This window comes from Aphelocoma coerulescens, chromosome 23 (assembly GCF_041296385.1).
Source record: "Aphelocoma coerulescens isolate FSJ_1873_10779 chromosome 23, UR_Acoe_1.0, whole genome shotgun sequence".
In the NCBI taxonomy this organism is placed as follows: domain Eukaryota; kingdom Metazoa; phylum Chordata; class Aves; order Passeriformes; family Corvidae; genus Aphelocoma; species Aphelocoma coerulescens.
Genome location: NC_091036.1, coordinates 2,136,903 through 2,159,146, shown reverse-complemented (window position 1 = coordinate 2,159,146; position 22,244 = coordinate 2,136,903). Strand labels below are relative to the sequence as shown.

Sequence of the window (22,244 nt, the reverse complement as noted above, 5' to 3'; positions counted from 1 at the left end):
CCTGCCAGGGAACAATTCCTGCCCAAGATCCCACCCAGCCCTGCCCTCTGGCACTGGGAAGCCATTCCCTGGGTCCTGGCCCTGAATCCCTTGGCCCCAGTCCCTCTGCAGCTCTCCTGGAGCCCCTTTAGGCCCTGCAAGGGGCTCGGAGCTCTCCCTGGAGCCTTCTCTTCTCCAGCTGAGCACCCCCAGCTCTCCCGTCCTGGCTCCAGAGGGGCTCCAGCCCTGGAGCATCTCCAGGGGCTCCTCTGGACCAGCTTTAACAGGTCCATGTCCTTCCTGTGCTGAGGATCGCAGGGCTGGAGGCAGCTCTGCAGGTGGGGTCTCACAAGAGCCAAGAGGACGAATCCCCTCCCGTGCCCTGCTGGCCTCTTCTCTCCTTTGCTGCCCAGGAAGGAGCTGGTTCATGTCCAGCCTCTCACCAACTGGAACCTTCTCCGCAGGGCTGCTCTCAATGGGTTCCTCTCCCACTCTGTACTCACATCCTCATCCCCTCTCTTCCCCAGGCCAAAGCTGTGAAGCTGTGAAGGTACATCGCCCCAGGGCCACCCCAGCCTGGCAGGGGCAGCTGGGGATGCTCGTGTTGGGATGTGCTCCCTGCTCCTGCCTCCTGCAAGCCCATCCCTGCTCCAGCCAGGGCGCTGCTCAGAGCCAGGGCTGCCAGCACAAGCCCAGAGCACTGAGTGCTGCTCTCAGCAGGAAACCCCCTGGGGTGCTGGATGTGGGTGAGGGAGCCAGACGTGTCCAGGGTGGAAGCGGCCCCCAGCCAGTCCTGCTCTGGGCAGTGGGGGTTGTAGTGGGTTTGCAGACTCACTACTATGGGTTTGTGGTACCTGAGCCTCCCGGGCAGGCTGGGTGTCCCTGTCATCAGAGCCAGACAGGAAGGGAGGCACACCCTCTCCTCGTGGGCCCCCAGTCCTGGTCACATGAGGTGACAGGCATTTGGGGACGCCAAACTCACATGGTTGTTTTTGGGCTGTGGTGGTGCTGATGTGCCCTGCACAGGGCATGTCCCGGTGCTGAGGGAGGAGGGGAGCACATCCCGAATGATGCCAGGCAGGGGAAGGGGCTCGGAATCCACTCCAGAGGGTTGGTGCCCAAGGGGATTCCCTCTGCCTGTGGAGCTGGTGGGGAGTGGGCTGGGATCTCTGCAGAGGTGCAGGCTGTGCTGGGAGCATCCCGCGGGATGTGCTGGGCATGTGGTGGGCTGGGGCTGGGAGCGATGGAGAAGCCCTGGACCTGTGCGTGGTCCTGACTCTGCCACTGCATTTGTTGCCTCCTCACCTTATCCCTCTGCAGGCTCCTGCCAGGGAAGGAAGGTCCCCTGAGAGCTGGCCCTGGCTGCTGCAGGTCCCCAGGAAGTGCTAAAGACAGAGCTGGGACGTGCAGCAAGGGCTGTGACCCACGGGATGTGGGAGGGACCTGCCAGCTGAGCTCTCCCAGCCCCGACCCCTCTGGCTCAGACAGCCCAGGTGTCCCACGATGCCCCATGCACCCCCCAGCCCCATGGGTGTCCCTTTCCTTCTGGGGTGCTGTCCCTGCTGACCCTCCCCCTGTGCTTGCTGTCCCTGCAGAACTCCATCCGGCACAACCTGTCCCTGCACACCCGCTTCATCCGCGTGCAGAACGAGGGCACCGGGAAGAGCTCCTGGTGGATGCTGAACCCCGAGGGCGGCAAGACGGGCAAAACGCCGCGGCGGCGGGCGGTGTCCATGGACAACAACAGCAAGTTCCTGCGCATCAAGGGCAAGGCCAGCAAGAAGAAGCAGCTGCAGGTGACGCAGGAGCGCGGGGAGGACAGCCCATCCTCCCAGCAGGCCAAGTGGTCGGAGAGCCCCGCGTCCCACGCCAGCGACGAGTACGACGCCTGGGCGGACTTCCGGACGCGGGCCAACTCCACGGCCAGCACGATGAGCGGGCGCCTCTCGCCCATCATGGCCAACCACGAGCCGGACGAGCTGGAGGAGGACGATGGTACCCCCTCGTCCCCGCTGATGTACCCCAGCCCCTCCAGCACCATGTCTCCTTCCCTCAGCGCCCGCTGCTCCGTGGAGCTGCCCCGGCTGACCGACCTGACTGGCACCATCAGCCTGAATGAGAGCCTGGGGGAGAGCATGCTGGAGGACCTGCAGGACGGCTACAGCATGAGCCCCTCCCAGCAGCTCCCCCCGGCCGCCCTGCGGCAGCGCAGCTCCAGTTTCACCTTCAACTCCAAGTGCTCCAGCATGGGGGCCGCCTCCAACACCTACTGTGGGACCATCTACAGCCAGCCGGCCATGAGCCTCATGCGCCGCCTGCCCATGCAGACCATCCAGGAGAACAAGCAGGCCACCTTCTCGCCTGTCAGCTCCTACAGGAACGCCTCGCTGCAGGACCTGCTCTCCTCCATCTCCTACGCGCACAAGGAGAGCATGGTCCCGGGGGACCTGCCCCTGCCGCAGGCCAGCCCCATGGTGCCGGCCCGTGGCCACAGACACAACCCGCTGCTGTGCGGGGGCGGGGAGCAGGGCTTGTCCTCCTACCCGCCCCACCCGGGCGCTCTCATGAAGAGCAACGCGTTGTACCACCCGTCACCAGCCGGTCACCACCCTGCGGTCAACACCAGTGCCTTAGCCAATCCTGTCAGCCTTATGAGCCTGCCCAGTGACTCGTGCAGCATGGCGGCCATGCCGCACCACGGGCACCTGCATTCCTACGCTAATAACCAAGGGGCACACATGAGCTTGCTGGATTCGCTGCAGGGCCCCTACCCGGGGGCCGTCCACCCCCCCGTGTTGGGCCAAGACAGGTTCCCAGCAGACCTGGACCTGGACATGTTCAACGGGAGCCTGGAGTGCGACGTGGAGTCGATCATCCTGAATGACTTTATGGACAGCGATGAGATGGACTTCAACTTCGACTCGGCCCTCCCGCCGCAGAACGGGCTCAACGTGCCCGCGCTGCCCGGGGGGCCACAGCCCACGAACCAGAGCTGGGTGCCTGGGTGATGCCCGCCCCGGCGCGGGCTCACCACCGGGAAGCCACGAGGGGAACATTGAGACTAACTTTTTTTTTCCTTTCTCTTCTGCCTTTGTTTGTTAAGATGGGCGAGAGCCATCGGTCTGAGCTTGAGGTCGAACACGAAACACAAACCGGAGGGTCAAATATTGAGATGGGGGAGGACCCCCAGCCCCACGTGTGCCCGGTCTGCGGGTCCTGCCAGCATCCTCTGGAGGACGCAGGGCAGGTGGGTGGGAGAGGCAGCCGGAGCCAGGCAGATCCAGGGGGGTAGCAGGAAGGGATAGCCTTTCCAGATGGTCCCAGTGCCTCACAGTGATGGTGCCAGTTGATTTGCCCTTGGGCTGGGTGATGGAGTGGTGATGGCTGGTGGTGTGGGACCCCCCCCTGCGTGGGCATTCCGCCTGGGAAGGGACTCTTCTCTGAGCCACCTTGGGAAATGAGTCCTCTGGGTAGAAGTGTCAGGAGTGGGGACCCTGCCCCAGGGCAAGGGGGGCTCATGACCCCCCAGTCCTGGTGGAGATCAAGAGCTCTGCCGAACCCACAGCCCCTGGCCACCTCCACTGCGGGTCCTTGTGTGGCTCCGGGCAGGTTTCCTTAGTGAGCAGTGAGAAGGGGGTGGTGATGGAGGCGGGTGTGCAGCCAGCAGCCCTGGGAGCAGCATCTCAGCAGCCCCCGGGGCCTGAGGGTGCCACGGGAAGGCTGCAGCCCCTGCCCGGAGCAGGCTGGGCACGCTCCAGGGTGGTCCTGCTGGGAGTGAGGGTCCCCGGTGCTGGAGGCTCAGGGGTGGCTCGCAGGGGCGGGGAGGGGGGCGTATTTATTTGATTTCATGCACTCTTTTGCCATTGAGTTTTTGCATTGGAAGCAGGAAAGGGTTGAGCTTAGGGAGAGGAGAGAGAGGCCGTGGGCAACGCTGGTGGCAGTGTCCCATCACATGGCTCATCTTGGCTTGGCCACGGGTCTGGGTGTTGGATGGTGTCTGAGAGCTGGGGGGCTGTGATGTGGGTCATCCTCGAGGAGGGGCTGTGTGCGGGTGAGGAGGGAAGGGATGTGGTGGCCAGGCCTCTGGATGCAGTGTGGGGTCCATCCTGCCCCAAGCATGGGTGACCCACATTGCTCAGGGAGGGGCCACAGGGCTCCCAGCCAGGGCTGTGGGGCTCCTGGGAGTCAGTGGCACCATGCCTGTCCCAGTGGGCTCACTGCCCACCCGTGGGGTGCCAGGACAGCTGTCAGCAAGAGGGGTGCACCCACCTGCCAGGGGCTGGGGCTCCATGGCGATGGGGACCAGGATTCACACATGGTCCTGCTGTGTGTCAGGACCCCAAACTGACCCCACTGCTCTGTGGGGCAGGAGTGGGCCAGGGATGTTCCAGCCATCCCACACAGCTGCCGGGAGCAGCAGGGTTTTGGAGGGGTCAGGCTGGTGGGCAGCAGGAGCAGCTGGTCTGGAGATGATGGAGGGGCTGGGAGGAGGTGGTTGAGCTGCTGCTCTGTCCTGGGGGGTCTCTGCTCAGCCATTCTTCCTCCTGGGCACCACAGGCTCTCTCTGACCCCCAGCCCCTGGGTGCAGCAGGGTCAGTGCACTGAACCAGCACATTTTCCCAGCCCCGCTGTTCCCTGCTTGCCCCAGCACAGCTCCTCTGCCACGGAGCAGGCGCTGGGTCCCAGCCAGCAACAGGGATGGCGCGGCTGCCCCGAGTCAGGGCAGGGGGACCCGTGGGTGGGCACCTCCTGCTGCTCTCCTGACACACATGGCTGTGGCAGGGCGTGACAGAAGAGCCCCATGTGCCACTGCTCATCTTCACCCGGGGCACACAGCAGGCACAGTCTCTAAAGACATTCTTACAAGTTAATTAATTATGTTTACATTATTTGATCATGTACAGAATTTAATATATTCTATTATATATAATCTTTCTTGAATGCTTTTTTAAAAAGGATTATTCTTTGGTCAGGATCATTACCGCATTCCTTTTATACACCACCTCTCGTTTCAGGCATCTTTCAAATCCTTGCAAACCGATTGCAAATGGCTATTTAATCCCCGACCCCCCAGTTCAGCACGTGGGTGTGAGGGACCCCGAGGCAGGAGGGCAGCTGTGGCTGCCCTGGAGGAAATGGGGGCCTCCGCCCCCCAGAAATGGGAGAAAGGGAAGGGTCCTGGCTCTTCCAGGCATCTGATCTCCAGGCACAGATCCAGCAGCACACCATCACGCCGGGCAGCAATCGGGCATTCGGAGAACGGGCTTCTCCCACGCAGGGGTCCCCGAGCCCTCTCCGGTGTCACAGACACGGGCCGGCCACCACCGCGGCGGGGGAGCCGCCCAGCAGCAGGAGGAAAGTGTCCCCCTGTCCCGCGCCCGCCCTGCTGCCCCCGCCCCCCTGCCCCGCTGCGTGGGCACGGCCCATCGCCAAGCTGTCGTCGTGGTTCGTGACCGTGGGGTTGTCGTGTGTGCGGTGCAGTCGTGTTGGTAACGTCGTGTGTTCAGTCGTCGTGCGGGGCCGGGGGCGGCGGGGGCAGGCACGGACACCCCCAGAGCGGCTGGGACCCCGGGGGACGGGGTGGCTGCAGGGGCAGGTGGCACAGGCTGGCCCCGCTGCGGGACCAAAGGACCTGGGGATGTGGGGCCGTGGTGTCCAGGTGGGCGGCGGTGGTGGAATGGGGGTGCCGGGGCTGTGCTCCATGCCTGTGCGGCAGGCGGGCCCTGGGGCTGCTGGGGGCTGGGGTGCCCCCTGTGACTGCGAGTGTGGGGAAGGGGACACCAGCGCTTTGTGTCACTCTGCGGGGTGGCCGAGGCTCCAGGTTCCCTCTCTGGAAACAGCGAGGCCGCCTCATTTCCCACCTCACTCAGCTTCATCCTCCCCTGCCCATCACCCCCTCCCTCCATTCCCCCACCCCACAGTGCCCCTCTGGGGACCAGGAGCTCCCTCTGCTCCCGCCCTGCTCTGGCCCTGCCCTGCCTGGAGCCGCTGTGGGGGGACACCGCAGGGCCCCCCCGGTTTGCTTCCCCCGTGGTTTTGGGTCCGTCCTTTCCCTCGTATTTATAACTGTACAGACTGGGGGGGAGGGTCTCGGAGGCGTCATCTCTCACACGCATCTATCGTAGGCAATGGTAACTTTCTTGGTTGTGCTATTAGAGTTTGTGTATGTGGCAATGTAAAGAACTGTGTATAGTGCATTGTACAGCATATTTTCATGAATAAAATTGTTTTAAATATTACAAGGTGGGGCTGCTGCTGTCAGTGCTTGTGTGCCTGGGCTGAGGGAGGGGGACGGTGCCGCCAGGGAAGCTCAGAGGGACGGGATGGTGCCCCAAGTGAAGCTGGGGAAGCTGAGGAGAGTTACCGAGGGGGAGATGTGATGTTTGGTGAAACTGAGCTTGCACCCAGAGCATGGGGGTGGTTGGGCTGTGGAGGTCGTGGAACCACAGAACTACGGAGTCATCAGGGTTAGAAAAGCCCTCTAAGACCAGTGAGTCCAACCATTCCCCAGCACTTCCAACCTCAGCACGAGCCCAGGTCCCCAAGTGCCACATCCACACATCCACACGTCTGCTTCACCCCTGCCCTGGACAGCCTGTAGCTTACAACCCTTTCCATGAAGAAACTTTGCTGAATGTCCACCCTGAGCCTCCCCTGGCCCAGCCTGAGGCCGTTCCCTCTCCTCCTGTCCCTGTTCCCTGCCAGCAGAGCCCGACCCCCCCCCATCTGCCCCCTCCTGTCAGGGACTTGTGGACAGTGAGCAGTTACGGTCTCACCTGGACAGACCTCTGGACATTGTCCTGGGCAGTCTATAAATAAATGTATTTACTGCCTTTTACCAATGTTTTCTGAGACGTCCTACCTCAGGGTCACTGCTGCCCGGTGCAATGGTAGGGGAGAGTGTCCAGCTCGTGTGGGTGCTCGAGCCCTGCACCCCAGTGCCCCAAGCCCCCTTACCCTCTGCAAGACTCCCTGGGAACAGCCCCCAGCCACTGGCCTGGAAATAGCCTGGAAATTCCCCTTTCCATCTGCTGTTGGAGCTGTTTGGACCAAAACTTCCCCTTCATATGGCTGAATTTATTTCCTGCCCAACCTCATCCCACCCCCTGCCATGGACTGGGACACCTCCCACTGTCCCAGGCTGCTCCAGCCCCAGTGTCCAGCCTGGCCTTGGGCACTGCCAGGGATCCAGGGGCAGCCCCAGCTGCTCTGGCAATTCCATGCCAGCCCCTGCCCACCCTGCCAGGGAACAATTCCTGCCCAAGATCCCACCCAGCCCTGCCCTCTGGCACTGGGAAGCCATTCCCTGGCTCCTGGCCCTGAATCCCTTGGCCCCAGTCCCTCTGCAGCTCTCCTGGAGCCCCTTTAGGCCCTGCAAGGGGCTCGGAGCTCTCCCTGGAGCCTTCTCCTCTCCAGCTCAGCACCCCCAGCTCTCCCAGCCTGGCTCCAGAGGGGCTCCAGCCCTGGGAGCATCTCCATGGGCTGTTCTGGACTCTCTCCATCAGTGTTATTAGCCCCTTCCATGATAATCTGTTGCCTGATGCTCCCCTCTCTGCAAATCGCATCTGCCCCAGCAGCACCAGTGGTGTCCCAGCAGAACCTCTCTGCTCCCAGTGAGCTGCTGGGCCATAGCCCAGTGTGTCCTCCCCAGCACTGGTGGGACTGGCCAGGGGCAGAATCCCCTGCAGGGTCAGTCTGTGCCCACTCAGGACCTCCTACATGTGGTCTGAAACCACCCATCCCACACGGCTGGTTGGGTTTTCCTCTATTTTTTGTAAGAAAACACACAGTGTCCAGGTGATCCATCGCTGTTCCCATGTCCTCAGCAAACCTCACCTTGCTGGAGAAACTTGTAATCCTGTTTCTAAACAAAAAAGAAAAGAAAAAAAGAAAAAAAAAAGAAAAAAAACCCCAACAGGAAGAAAGCTGTCAAGTTGGTTTAACAGGATCTGTTTTCCATAAATCCCTGTTGATTGGCATTAATTATATCACCCTTTTGGATTCTCTATTCCTTGTGTTCAGTATCAGCCGTTCCACTATTTCCTCCAGGATCAATGTCAGCCTGACAGACTTGAAATCACCCACGTCGCCCTGTTTCCCCTTTTGAAATATTAGGCTGAGCTCCACTTTTTTCCCAAGGCCCCAGAAATTCCCGTGCACTCCTCACCAGAGCAGAACTCAACAGCAGCACTGCAGGATGTGCTCCCTGCTCCCGTTCTCCTCCCTGCACTGCAGCCCCCCCGTGCTGGGCATCTCCAGACAGCTCCGGAGCGGAGCCCGTTCTCTGCATGCCGTGGTTGTCCTCCCCGCAGAGGCTCAGCAGAGCTGTGTGCTGACAGCCTGTGCCTGCTCTGCACGCACTGACCTTCTCCCAGTGCCAGCTCCGAATGCCACCACGTCACCAGGAGCCCGCCAGGCTCTGCACCCACAGCCCTCATGCAAGCCGGGCTGGCAGCCTGTTGTGAGGGTGGGGTTTGATTTGTGCCAAGAGGTCAGAGGCTGTTCTGGTCTGAAATGTGGTGGGTATGCAGCCTGGCTCAGGGACACCCTCCCAAAGAGGGGCTGCTCTCCTGCAGTGGGGCTTGGAGCGACCTGGTGGAAGGTGGCCTTGCCCGTGGCAGGACAACTGAATTGTCTTCAGGGCCCTTCCAACCCAAACCATTCTGTGATTCTGTGATTTGCACCCCACCAGTGCCTCAGTCACGGTACACTGACACCCAGGATACAACAGCCTGTCATGCCAGTTTGGAGTCCTGGCTGCTGGTGAAGCCCTGGTGTTCTGCCCTTTGGAAACGCCTTCCCAGGCACGAGCCCAACGCCACCCTGCAAAGCCAAGCCAGCAGCCACAGTCCCCAGCAGCTGATTTCCATGTGGCTGTAGGGATGGCCTGCTCAGCACATGTCCCACCCCGTGTGCTGCTCTGGGCACTGGGAGGAAATGGGGGAGCAGCTGTGCACCCCTGAGCCAAGAACAGCTGCACACAAGGTGCTGGCAGTGCCCCGTCGCCACTGAGGTGCTGGGACTGCCTCTCTGCCAGCTCTCCTCGTGCCCCACTCTGCTGGGACATGCTGGGGAGGCACTCAGCGGGTGGATAGCAGCTGGAGGCGGCAGGGCTGGGCAGAGACCTGGGCTCCAGGTCAGCTCAGGTCCTCAGGAGGAAAGCTCTGGGGGTGCAGAACGCGGCTGAGACGCCAGGAGCTGACCCAGCTGTTCTGTCCAGGCTACACAGGATGGCCCGACTGCCCAGGGAACCCTTCGAGGGGTTACACAAAGCCATGAGAGACTTCTCCCCCCATCCCAGCTGTCCAAGGGAGCTGGCTGAAGGCAGCAGGGCTGGGCAGGGCAGCTGGCTCAACCCATGCCTGGGAGACTCCGATTAACGGCACTGGAAGGGGATGCCCAGGACCTGTGCTCGAGGATGTCCCAGGCATCCCAGCGAGGAGGCTTCCACAAAGGGCAGGAGGTACCTGTGGACCCCAGACACCGAGCTGAGGGATGTGGGGAGGTGCTGTGAGGCAGCAGGAGGGGGAATGGACCAGGCAGGGGCAGAAGGGGTTTGGAGACTTCCAGGTGATCGCCTCCTGACACGGGGAGCTCTGGGGTGTGAGGAGCTGGGGGATGGGGCAGCCCAGACAAGGAGCCCCTGGTTCCCAGTGACCCTGGAGCCCTGACCCTGCCCACAGCTGGCCTTCACTGGGCTGCTCTGGGCGCTGCAGGGGAAGGGCAGGGGAAGCCAAGCACCCACCCTGTTACCCCGTCCCATTCCCACAGGCTGAGCTGGCCCAGCACAGCAGCATAGGGGAGGAGGGTTTGGGGCTGAGGGAGGCTGAGGACACTGCAGCAGAGCCCCATGAAGGATCTGCCTGCTGGTGGGAGTGGGGCAGCCCCTCGGGGAGCAGTGCCTGGTGAGAGGTGCTGCTGCTGAGCAGGAGGGACAGGCTCATCCCACAGCAGAGCTGAGTCCCCCTGGCACTGCCTGTGCCCCGTCCCACCCCAGGAGGAGGACAGGGAGCTCGGCCTCCCCATCAAGACGCAGGGAATGGGGAGAGGTGGAGATCCAGCATCTCCCCTGCTGTCCCCGCTCTCCTGCCCCGTGCCAGCTCCGCTCTGCCTGCACGGCAGGAACATCCCTGAGGGACAAGGGACACATCTGGAGCCACGCAGAGATTTGTCGTCATTGACAGGCTTTGGCTGGGTGAGCGGAGGGTCTCTGGCAGCTGGGACTGTGCCACTGACCCTTCCCACCCCATCCCACCGAGACACAGCTGGCTCCTCTCAGGGGCACTGGCTGTGGGCTCGTCCGGAGAGGATCCTCTGACATATTTCACTGTTCTGTGAGATAACACTCGAGAGGCTTAACTGGAGAGCTGCAAAGTGTGCAGCTTTCTGCCCCTTTGAAGACAGCAGTCCCTGTGTGGCCACCAATGCTCTCTCTGCTGCACCAGAGCCCTCCCCCTTTCCCCTCTGCTTCGTTAGCTCAGCTCCGGGATGAGCCGCAGGGATCCAGCCCACAGACACCGTGTTATCCTGGAGCTGCAGCCAGGTCCTGAGGGGGACAGGGGCTCCCTGGGCCGGGGGCCAAGCCGCCGTGCAGCATCCCCCTCCCAGCAATCCCACGGGCAGATGTCCCCACAGCCGCCCCTGGAGCATGCGGAGACGACAGGGACAGAAGGGTGCAGACAAATAAGCAGGAAAGCCTTCAGGAGCACGTGTCTGTCATAAGATACTCCCTTGCAGAAATCTTGGAAACCTTAGAAAGAGTTTTTGCTCAATGTTATTAATTAAGGCAAAAGAATCCCCATATGGAAAGAGAAACAGTCAAGTTATATTTTTGCTAAATACGCGGCACCATATGGTAACATACAGAAAATTGGCCACATAGGCAGCCTAGAATATATGTTACCATATGTTCATATGTACTTTATAATTTCTTTGTTTTTGAAAAAGGGCATTGTCTTATGGGGCAAAAATGAGCAGCCCACCCCAGGGAGGAGGAGAAACAGCACAAGCTGCTTGTGCTGAATGAAGCCCAAGGAAGCAACCCAGCCACCTGGCTTGGGGGCTGCCAGAGGAGCCAGCACGAGGGCAGGGAGAGCTCCTTCCCTGCTCCTCATCCTCCGTGGCACCCCCTCGGCATGGGCTGCACAGCTGACACACCGTGTGCAGGCTGGGGACACCCGGAACAGGAGCGGGAGGAGGAGGAGGAGGAGGGGCGAAGAGCTGTCCCCAGGAAACCTTCATTTCCCTGCGGCAAAACCAGAGAGGGAAGGATCTGCTGGGAAAGCGTGGAGACCTTGGGAAAGTGCAGCGCTCCTCCGTCCCCAGGCTGTGAGTGCAGCACTGCACCCCGTGCGTGTGCGGGGTGTGTGCGGGGTGTCACGGGGTGTGCCAGCGCCTGTGTCCCCGGGGACGTGGATCTGTGTGTGTGTCCTGCACAGCCGGCCGTGAGCGTGCCCCACACACCCCGGCTGCTTTCGGATCTCGAGGCTGCCCCTCCCAGCCCCCCGAGGGGCTTGGTGAGCCGCCAGCTCAGGAGGAGCTCGCAGGGAATGCAGCTCCAGCCGGAGCCTCTGGCAGCAGGTGCTGGTGCTGGTGCCACAGCTGCAGAGGTGTGTGTGCACAGCGGGGCTTGGGGCTGTGCCCACCTGTGCCAAGCTCCGGCTGAGCTGGTCCCACAGAATAATTGGGCAGAGGGTCCCTCTCGTGTGTGTGTGCACAGGGAGATGTCATTTACTGCTCAGGGGGCTTGGCAGGTCCCAGAACCAGAGAACAACCAGAGCCCCAGGTGTCCCCAGGGGTGGAGGGCCCAGTGCTGCCTCCCTGCAAGGGCAGAGCACTGGCACTGGGGGCAGCTGGGCAAAGGTGTCCCTGCATTTGGCCCTGCTCAGGACAGCTCCAGTCACTGAATCAGGGAACAGTTTGGGTGGGAAGGGATCTTAAATCCCATCCAGTGCCACCCCTGCCATGGGCTGGGACACCTCCCACTGTCCCAGGCTGCTCCCAGCCCCAATGTCCAGCCTGGCCTTGGGCACTGCCAGGGATCCAGGGGCAGCCCCAGCTGCTCTGGTACCCTGACTATCCCATCTAGCCCTGCCCTCTGGCAGTGTGACGTGCTGTCACTCCAGGGCCTCGTCAAAAGTCACTTCTAACTGCCTTTTCCCTTGCTCCATTTTCCCCTCCATCTGCCCTTCATCCTCCTCCAAGGACAGGCTGGAGCTTTGTCTCTCCCTCCCCTTGCACAGCCCCAGCTCCAGCAGCACCACTGGCTTTGGGGAGCAGCCACTCCTCGGGAATCCAGGATTTAATCCTAGCCCCAGAGCAGGGACTCAGTGCCTGTGGCTGCTGGTTAACACTCCACGAGTCTGTGGGATTCTGGTTTCCCGAGTGCCCTGCAGATTCCAGGATGCTGCAGGAAGCTCTGCCAGGCTGGGACTGTGCTGAGCCCTGCAGGAGATGCTGTCAGTGGAGGCAATGCATCCTCTTCCCCAAACCCATCAGCACCCAGCTGACCAAAAACCATTCCTGGGTAGGACCTGTGGGGCCACAACCCTGTGGGCAAGGCAGAGGTGTCTGCTAGGACACACCCTGGCTGCTGTCACTCCCCTTGGTCCCAGGTGACATCCCAGGCTGGGCCCTGCTGCAAACACACCTGGCAGCTGCTCAGCCTCTGCTGGGAGCACAAAGCCCCTCTCCCTGCTGAGCGCCTCTTGCTGGAAATTCCTTGGCTCTTCTGGTGCCACCTGCCCTGCCCCGTGCATGGAAAGGACGTGACGGCGAACATCTCTTGGTCCAAGGAAGGTGAAGGTTGCACTGGGATTCTGTGTCCCAGAGGGCTGCTCCTGTGTCAGTGTGAGCTGAGGCAGTGGCACCCAGTGTCCCCACCCCACCCAGCACTCTGCGGGCTGTCCCCACTCCCCCCTGTGGGGCTTTTCCCCAGCCATGGGTCAGGACCGGTGCCAGAGTCCCTTTGTCCAGGAGCATCTCGTGATCTGCACGGGCTCTGGCACCTGGTGCTGCGGCTCAGGGGGTGGTGGTTCTGCCCAGCCCTGAAGCCCTTCAAAGGCTATGGCAGGCTCAGCTCGTGCAGGGGGTGTGCTGGTGCTGGGCTGAGCCCCCAGACCCGCTCTGCATCCTTTGTCCTGCGGGGCATCCACGAGGTGCCCGGGGTGGATGTGAATCCCAATTCCCGTGTGCTGCAGGATGAGGACGGAGATCCCTCTGCCCTGCCTTCACATGGGATGTGTTTTTAAGGCATGAGCTTTTCCTCCCTGATCTCCCTGAAGCAGGAGGGTGGGCTGTGCCTGGGGGAGGGGGGCTGTGGCAGCACCCAGGCCTGGGGTGGGGTGCAGGGAGCACAGGGAGCACAGGGAGCCTGACCCTGAGCTGCCCCTGTGCCCTGCAAGGCAGCTCCGAACCCGCTGCCCTGCCTTGATGTGGGTCCCTCTGGGTGGTCCCAGCCGCACCAGTGAGGTGGGAAGAACCCTTGGCAAGGGGAATGGGTGGGTGTCCACCTGCCGGGAGAGAAGAGACACTTTGGAAGGGGAAAAAGCCGGGTGCAGCCGCAGCCCGGGCTGAGCAGAGCCCCCGTGCCCCCAGCAATCCCCCACCCCAGGCACAGGCAGGGACCCCAGCCTGGAAGGACAGCGGGACCTCCCTCTCTGCCCCTCCCGGCACGAGCAGCTGCGAGCGAGCCTTTGTACCGAGGGCTGGGTGGCTGCGGCCGCCCAGCCAGACCGTCCCACTGCCCTCCCAGCCTTCCCCACCGCCCAGCCAGCCCACCCAGCCCTCCCCACCTCCCTCCCAGCCCTCCCAGCCCTCCCAACCCTCCGCAGCGCCCGCCGCCAGCCGGACTCCACACGCGCAAAGGCAGGGTTTGCTTCCAGCCCCACTTCTGAGCCCCCCCTCAGCTTTGGAGCAGCTTCATTAAAAGGAAACACAAACCAGAAGCAGAAGGAAGCACTTTTAAGTTGCTGGCAGCTTTGCCTGTCTATGAGTTATGAGGTCTTGCTTTATTCATGGGGCAGGAAAAAAATGCTTATCTCCTCGGAGTCCATTATGTTTCATTTGGAGCCCGGGTGCAGTCGGTGCTTTGGCAGAAATATCCCGCTGCCCCGCTCACCCTCCCGAAACTTTATCTCCCTATTTCATTACTGGGAGTTGCACTCGCCCCGGTTTATCAGTGGTGATGGAGTGGATTGCTGACTTCTCTGCTGTCCTAGCAAAAATGAGGATGGAGACATTCTGCTCCAGGTTCCTGCTATTTTCAGAGACCTTGGCTGCATGATTTATTCATAAAAAAGCCATTATTTATGCCAAAGAAAGAAGACAGAATGGGTTAGCTTTTTAAGTGCTTATAATGCATTATATGGTACCTTAGCCTGCCAGACATCATTTATAATTGTAGAATCCCTTAACCTCCTTTTTCTGTTTTCCCTACCCTTCACATCAGTGCAGAGGGTGATAGCAAACTCGGTAATTAGCAGAAGTTGACAGATGTGGCAAGGAGAGGTAAGGTGAAATATCATCGAAGGAGACGTTTCTCCAGCACCTAAAGTGAAGGAAGACCCTCCCTCCTCCCAGCCTTGATCTCCCAGCACAGGCAGAGCAGGGAGCGAGCACCAGCACGGAGGAGTAGCTCATGGGGCCTGACTCTGGGGTCCATCCCAGCCTCTGCATCCCGGCCTCGGTCTGTTCTGATGGCCTGCAGATCTCCCAGCTGGCTTCTGTCCTTAGAAACCCATTCCTGCTCTTGCAGGCAGGACCTTGGGGTGCTCCGGGTTCCTGCTGAAGCCATGAGAGCCCCGGCCCCTGGCCATCAGGGCAGGGACTTGCTGTGTCACAGGGCTGTGAGGTCCCATCAGCTGCTCCCCCCACTGCAGGCCCCAAGCTCCTCTGCCTAAGCTCTTGCACAATGAGAACAAATCTCAGGACAGCATCAGCAAAAAAAAACAACCATCCCAAACCTGCAAATGTGGTGGAGCTGAAAAGCAGAGAAGCTCTGGGCTGAGGCTGGCAGAGCTTGGGGCTGCAGCTGCAGCAGGAGCTCAGCTGACACCATCACAGTGCCAAGGCCACCTTCTGTCACCAAGCAAGGTTGTGTTTGTCACTCTTGGGGCTGTGCTGTGCTTCTCCAGGTGAGAGCAGGTCACACCTGAGCTCGGCTGGGCAGGTCCGTGCCAGCCAAAGTGCTCCTTGTTCACTGCTCCTGCCACCAGCCCCCGGCACGAGGTGGGAAATGCCTGCACGCCCACCTGCCTCCAGAGCTGTCACCCCCTGAAAACAAGGCACTCGGGGGGACTTTAAACCTCTCACAGAATCATTAAGGTTGGAAAAGCCCTCCAAGATCATCAAGTCCAACCATTAACCTCATTCCTGGGCCTGCTGCTGTCAGTCTGTGTCCTCTCATCACTGCTAAGGGTCTCATCGAGGCTGAAAGCAGTGGGAAAGGGATTTAAATCCCGGAGGAGAGCACAGCATTCCCAGTATAACCCATTCTGGAGTGGGTGCAGATATGATTTTAAAAGCAAATTTAAATCACAGCTATCAGCTCTAGGCTGGAACACCTGCCCTGTGCCTGTGTCCAGCGTTGAACGGATGGAAGGAGGGAAGGGGCTGGTTCTCCATGTGGTGGAGGTCAGGGGGCTGCCCAGTGTGTTCCCCATGGGGTGCAACGTGATGGCCACGGGACCAGAACCCCCCACTGGCTCACCCCAAGTTTGGGGGGGTTGTGCTGTGTTTGTTCCCACCTGGAATGAGACGCCCACGCTCTGGACTGTGAGACGAACCACAAGGAAAACAATTAGTGATTGGAGGTGAGAGGCAGCCTTCCCCTCCGGCTGCTTGCCTGGGCTGGATTCAAGTAGGAGAAAATCCCCATTAAAAGGCAGTGCCATTTTCAAGCTTCTCGAGTTCAAAAGCAGAGACAGAAATCTCAGCTCTGATTTTGCTTTTTAAGCCTAAGATAAATAAAAATGTAAGAGACGGGAAATAATGTAATGTAATCATCAAGGAGAAGAGAAACCAAAGGCTCGGCTCTCACACACACACGCAAATATAAACACACACGCAGAACACATTTTAAAACCAATTAAAATCCCTTTGCAGAGAAAGCTCTTTCACCCACTCTCCGGGATACAGGCTATCTGCTTCCTTGGCGCGCTGGATATGAATAATTAAAAGCTAAACATATGTTAAAAAATGCAAACAGTACATGATCCTGGAAACTTCCTCTCCTTATTATTATTTCCACTAGAAAGCTGTTAAATGGTTATAAAATTCGTCAAATGCGCCAGCCTTGGCATCTCATGTGATTCCCTGCTCTGGCTAGGAAGGAGTTAAAACCATTTGGCAGAGACTAACCCATTAGGCCTAATAATTATGAAATTATAGAGGTACTCAGGTGACTGTTAATTTCACACATACTGTTCAGCTCGGTGGCTAATGAGAGCCTGAAGAACTCAAGTGCCTCATCTTTCTTGTTGAATGGTGACCTGCAATTAATGAGCTTCTGCAAGAAAAGGCAGCATTTTGCACTTGGGGCTAATAAGATGGCTTTTGTGCAGCAGCATTGTGATACCAGGAGCTTTCGAATGAAGATTAAGAACTTTTCTCCTTATTTATTTATGAGCTCTACGCAGTCCAAGAGACCACACATGCAGAGAGGCAGCCCTGGTGTGAGTCTTGGAAGAAACTTAAGAGCACAGTTGCTCCGAGGCAATGGCAAAAATCCTCCTTCTCCTGCACTGAGTAATAATGAGAGGGAATTGTGGAGCCCCATCCCTGGAAGTGTTCAAGGCCAGGCTGGATGAAAGCAGCCTGGGAGAGTGGAAGGTGTCCCTGCCCGTGGCAGGCGGTTGGAAATGAGATGGGCTTTAAGGTCCCTTCCAACCCAAACCGTTCTGGGATCTGTGATTCTCTCGAGCTAACAGGGAAACAACTGCAGGGTGATCAGCCGGGGTGGGCAGGACAGGGCAGAGAGGGTCTGGAAAAAGAAACAGGCCAAGATCCCCTTTTCCCTCATGGGTTCCCACACACTCACCCATCCCTGCCACAGAGACCCCAAAATAAGCCCCTCCTGTGACCGAGCACAGCTCCTGCCTTCGTGACAAGTTCCTGTTCAGGACCTGAAATCAATGCCAGAGGTTTCCAGAGGTGCCAATGCGTTCTCTGGCTGTTTCCAGCCTTGCAAAAGTGCTGTGGGAACTGCCTGGCTGGGACGTGCATACAGGAATCCACTGGGCTGCAGAGCCCAGGCCCCAGCCAGACCTGCCCAGCCCAAACAGAGCCACTGAGGCTGGAAAAGCCCTCCAAGACCCTCGAGTCCAACCTGTGACCACTCCCCACCTTGTCACCATGTCACTGAGTGCCATGTCCAGTCATTTCTTCTCCAGGGATGGTGATTCCACCACTGCTCTGGGCAGCCCCTTCCAAGGCCTGACCACCCTTTCCAGGAACAAATTCTTCCTAAAATCCAACCCTGGCCCAGCCTGAGGCCGTTCCCTCTCCTCCTGTCCCTGTTCCCTGGGAGCAGAGCCCGACCCCCCCGGCTGCCCCCTCCTGTCAGGGACTTGTGCAGAGCCACAAGGGCCCCCCTGAGCCTCCTTTTCTCCAGGCTGAGCCCCTTTCCCAGCTCCCAAACCCAAACTGTCTGCAGGTCTCCAAGCACAGACACTTGTCAGAACCCAGGACGGCCCTGCCCTCGCTCTGGCGGTGTTTGCACAGTTATTCTTGGTGGCAGCATTATCATAATCATTATTATTAACACCAATTTTGTCTTTAAATGCCTGCTTGCATTGACATTTGCTTTATGCACACACACGGAGCACTAACCCCCCCCCCCAGAGCCGAAGCCAACCAGCCCTGCAGGGTGTTCCCACCATCACCTGTGTTAGGGCAGCTCGGAAATGCCTCCTGCCACAGTCCTGGCCATTCCCCCTCCCTGAGGTGCCCCTCTGGCTCGTGACTTCGCTCCAGGCTCAGGCATTCATGGAGAGAGGAGAAGCTGGACCAGGACACAGGTGTGTGGAGCACTGAGGTGGGATCCAGGAGGTGGGGGTTGCTTGCATGGTCCTTTTCCATGGGCTGGGAGCCCATCCTGAGGAGCTCTAGCGATGCCTGGCTCTGGTTTGTGCTCCTGCAGTTCCCCGTCACTAAAACCTGTGGCCTCTCCAACCTCCTGGAGACTCCAGCTCGTCTGTCAAGAGTTTCCCAGACAAAAGCCTAATGGGGAAGATTTCTGGACACCCCAGCAAGGCCTGTCCCCTCTTGCCAGGTGGGTCCTGGTTCTCCACGGGTTCGTTCTTGTGCTGCTTTTCCAGAATGAGCTGAAGATGGTGGGTCCCAAGTGCCTCTCAGTCCTTGACAATGCACAAAAGAATCAGAGCATGGTTTGGGCTGGAAAGGACCTTAAAGATCACCGACAGAAGCTGTTGACCCTGCTCCAGCACATCCAGACTTCTCTTTGAAACCACTGAGTGCAGCTGTGCTTTCCTTGGCCCCAGTTTTCCTTTGAGGCTGCAAACAGAGCACTCAGGTCCTGGCAGGTCCTGGCAGGTGCCTCCTCGCAGTAATTCTCTGCCATTATTTCACAGTTTATTCTGCAAGGGCCTGACACAAGAACAAACCTCTGCTCATGGCACAGAAGAGCCCAGGGAGCCCCACGCTGGCCAAGGGGGGCCAAGGATGATCCTCCAGAACCTGCAGCCAAAGCAAGACCTCCTCTCTGCAGAAAGCAGGTGCAGGTCATAGAATCGTGTAATAATTTGTGTGGGAAGCGACTTTAAATATCATCTAATTCCAACCCCCCGCCATGGGCAGGGGTGCCACTCACAAGATCAGGTTGCTCAGGTCCTCCCTGTCCCTGCAGAAGCTTCTCCTCCCCTGAGACATTGCCCATGTCCTGCTCTAGCTGACACTGGAGGCTCATCCTGGCCTGGGTGAGGCACCAGGACTCAGCTGCTCCAAAGCCACCCCACAAGCCCCAGCTGCTCCAGTGAACTGCGGGGAAAAGCGGCATTTGGGGAGCTCAGGAAGGTCTCTGGGGCACTGCTGTGCCCAGCAGGTATCCCCCGGTGCCCTGGGTGAGGTGACAGCCAGGCAGGGGCCCTTTGCTGTGCAGGGACCACTGATGGCAGCAGGAGTGAGGGCAGAGGTGCCCACCAGCTGCTGCTCCCTGTGGATGCTGTCACGGCCATGGGGAAACCCCCGCAGGCAGTGCCACACCACAGGGACACCTGAGGGCTCCTGAGGGCTCCCTGGCCCTGTGGCTTCCCTGGGGACATCTCCTGTCGCTGTGAGTGCGACCTCGGCCTGCAGACACACAGCCACGGAACCACGGCCGTGCTACCGCAGCCCAGGGGCAGGGCTAAGGTCACCCGTGAGTTTGAAGGAAATGATTTTCCTTTCCAGGAGCACTGCACTTCACTCTGACTTCCCACTGCTTCCCTGCCCCCCTGCCTCCATCTCAGCATCACAGAATCACAGAGCGGCTTGGGTTGGAATGGATCTCAAAGCTCATCCCACCCTTGCTATGGGCAGGGACACCTCCCACTGCCCCAGGGTGCTCCAAACCCCATCCAACCTGGCCTTGGACACTGCCAGGGATCCAGGGGCAGCCAAAGCCTCCCTGGGCACCCTGTGCCAGGGCCCTCCCACCCTCACAGGGAAGAATTCCTTTCCGATATTTAATCTAAATCTACCATCTTTCATCTTGAAGCTGCTCCCCCTTCCCCTGTCACTGCTTTTCCTCACAAAATCCCCACGAGATCCCTTCCCAGCACCTTGTGTTTCTTCCTGGCGGTGCCTGGGACGCTCATTCATGAGATACCCACAGTCCCTCTCCCTCCATCCCTGCTCTCTCCCTGTGTGACAGCAGCACCCACCCTCGTGTCTGTCAGAGGAGGCTCATCCCCAGCCACCCCTGAGGTGCTGGAGCACACCCGGGGCAGCTGCCCCTCGCCGGGTTTGGGACCAGCCAGATGCTCATCTGCAGAGCAGCATCCCGAGCTGGCACCGCCCCGCCTGCATCCTGCCCCCCTCCTGTGGGCACCTCGCAGGGTGACTCCTGCCAGCTGACAGAGACAGAGAAGTGTCACATCAGGGGGAGCTGTGCCGTGCTGATGAGCTGGCGGGAGGACGTGGGAGCTGTCAGGAGCTGGCACTCGGCTTTCCATGGGTGGCCTTTGGTTGTTTTGCCGCCTTCCATTCAGAGTCAATCATGCGGCCACGAGCAAGGCACCCTTCACCGGAACCGAGGAGGAGAGGCACTGAAATGGATCTGACAGGGTGGGTGACGGCTGCCACCCCGCTGAGGCTCGGGTGAGCAAGGGGACGGAAGGGAGAGCTGGGAGAAGGTCTGAGCCCTCAGCCTTGCTGGGATGGGGACAGCTGAGGGGACACAGCCACCTCCCAGCCCTGTCCAGCATCTGCTGCTCTTCTCCAGGCCTGGCCAGCATCCCCTCCTTCAGCCAGAGCCAACCTCTGTCCCCGCCTGCCCCCTCTCCTCAGCTCACCTGTCTCTGCTCCCTGGCTGCTGAGTCTCTCCCTCCTCCAAAAAACCGTATTCAGACATTTTGCTTATGTGTGCAATGACTAAATGAGCACGTGCATCCGAGTCCCTAAAAATGTCATGTTTGGATGTCTTGTGTGGGAAGCCCAACGTTCTCAACACTTTGGTGGGGTAGGGACAGGCTCCTTTCCACATCCTGCACCCACAGCCCTGAAATGAAGGTGTTCAGGTGGAAAAAATTGCTATTTCAGGGGTGTCTGGAGGTCCACGGGAGCTGCTGTAGCCCTTTGTAGGTCCCTGCTCTCCTGCTGTCCGGCAGGGCTGAATCTGGGCTCTCCTTGGCTGGAGAAGAAAGAGCTCCCAGTGTCTATGCTCAGGTGTCCAGCAGAGCTGGGGGCAGGTCTGGAGGGTGATCCCGGGTGCTGAGTGACCAGAGATGGTCCCTAAAGTGGCTGCTTGAGTGTCTCAGGAGGGACAATGAGGCTGGGCTGAGCTCCCCTGGTCCTCAACATCCTCATCTTCCCCTCCTTCTTTGGGCTCAGCCCATTTTGGACAGGGCTTTCTTTACCTGTGGCACCCAAAGCCCACGACTCCCTCAGCAGAGCCCGGGCTGAGCTGGTGCATCCCATGGGCTGCTCCCGCATGCCCATCCCAGGAAAAGCTTGGCCATGCTGTCCCATAGGATTGCTTCAGCTCACTGTGGGGTTTACCTCCACGTGCCCCTTCCCTGTCTCATTCCCAGACTGCTCATGAAGCACTAGAGGCAAAGAGCCAGTGCTGAGCTTCCCAAATCCCTCGCACTGCCCCTCACCTGGCTTCTCTCCCATCCACATTTCCAGAACTCGCCTGGGAGAACATCTGGAGAGACCCTGCCAAGAGCCTTGTGCATATCTGGGTACAAGAGGCAGCCTCTGCCAGGCCACCGCTTCCTGGTGAGGAAATGGGGTTGTGTGATACACTCTGCTCCTGACAGAGCCAGGCTGGACTCATTTCCTCGTTATCTGCTGCAGACTTGCAAGAGCTTGTTTGATTAATTGTTCCAGAGCTTTGGGGGAATCAGAAGCTGACACGTAGGGAAGCCCTGGCTGTCCTTTCCTGAATATGCCCTTTCCCAACCCCAAGAACTCCGGATCACTGCCTGTTACAGCCCTGGGATGGCCCTGTCCCAGCTCTGAGTCCCCTGACCCCATTGGCTTGGCTGCTCCCCACTGCCATCCGTCCTGTTGGGATGGAGACACTGGGAACGTCTCCTCCTCCTCCATCCAGCCCTGCCCTGCCTTGCAGAGGGATTCTCAGACATCCCTAGAAAAGATGTAGGGTCTTGGGAGGGTTAGGAATGGCTCCTGTCCTGCTTTGCTTACTCCCTTTTCCTGGGACCTCAGCACAGCCCGGGAAGGGGAAGAGCAGGTTTCTGCTGTGCCACCACCGTGTGAGCCCCATGCTCCCCTCGGAATTCCCAAAGGCCCTGGGTCACACATCTGGTGCCACTGAAACCACACTGTCCTGAGCACCTCTGCTGGGCAAGAGAGATGAAGGCTGGACCTGTCTCATGCCCACCAGCAAACCTGTCCCTTGTCATCAACGACGGGACATCCTGCGCAGAGCAGAGGGCGTGTGGAGCACTGGGGCTGAGCTGCTGACATGCTGCAGGATGAGCTGACAGTGTGGGGTCGTGGCCCTCCTCATGCTCGGCCAGGAGCAGAGGCCAGGGAGAGCTGCAGGAGGAGCTGGAGGTGGCTGCGGCAGTGTCCCCAGGCAG

General features: G+C 59.6%; 1 protein-coding gene across 1 annotated transcript in view; it reads left to right on the top strand.

Moving 5' to 3' along the window:
- Positions 1–6,221, top strand: part of FOXO6 (forkhead box O6) — a 37,299-nt gene extending 31,078 nt beyond the window's left edge. Inside the window, exon 3 of the mRNA XM_069036001.1 lies at positions 1,575–6,221. Within this exon, the coding sequence (XP_068892102.1) occupies positions 1,575–2,987 (1,413 nt within the window). The 3' untranslated portion in view covers positions 2,988–6,221. The remainder of the gene's footprint in view (positions 1–1,574) is intronic.
- The last annotated feature ends 16,023 nt before the right edge of the window (positions 6,222–22,244 follow it).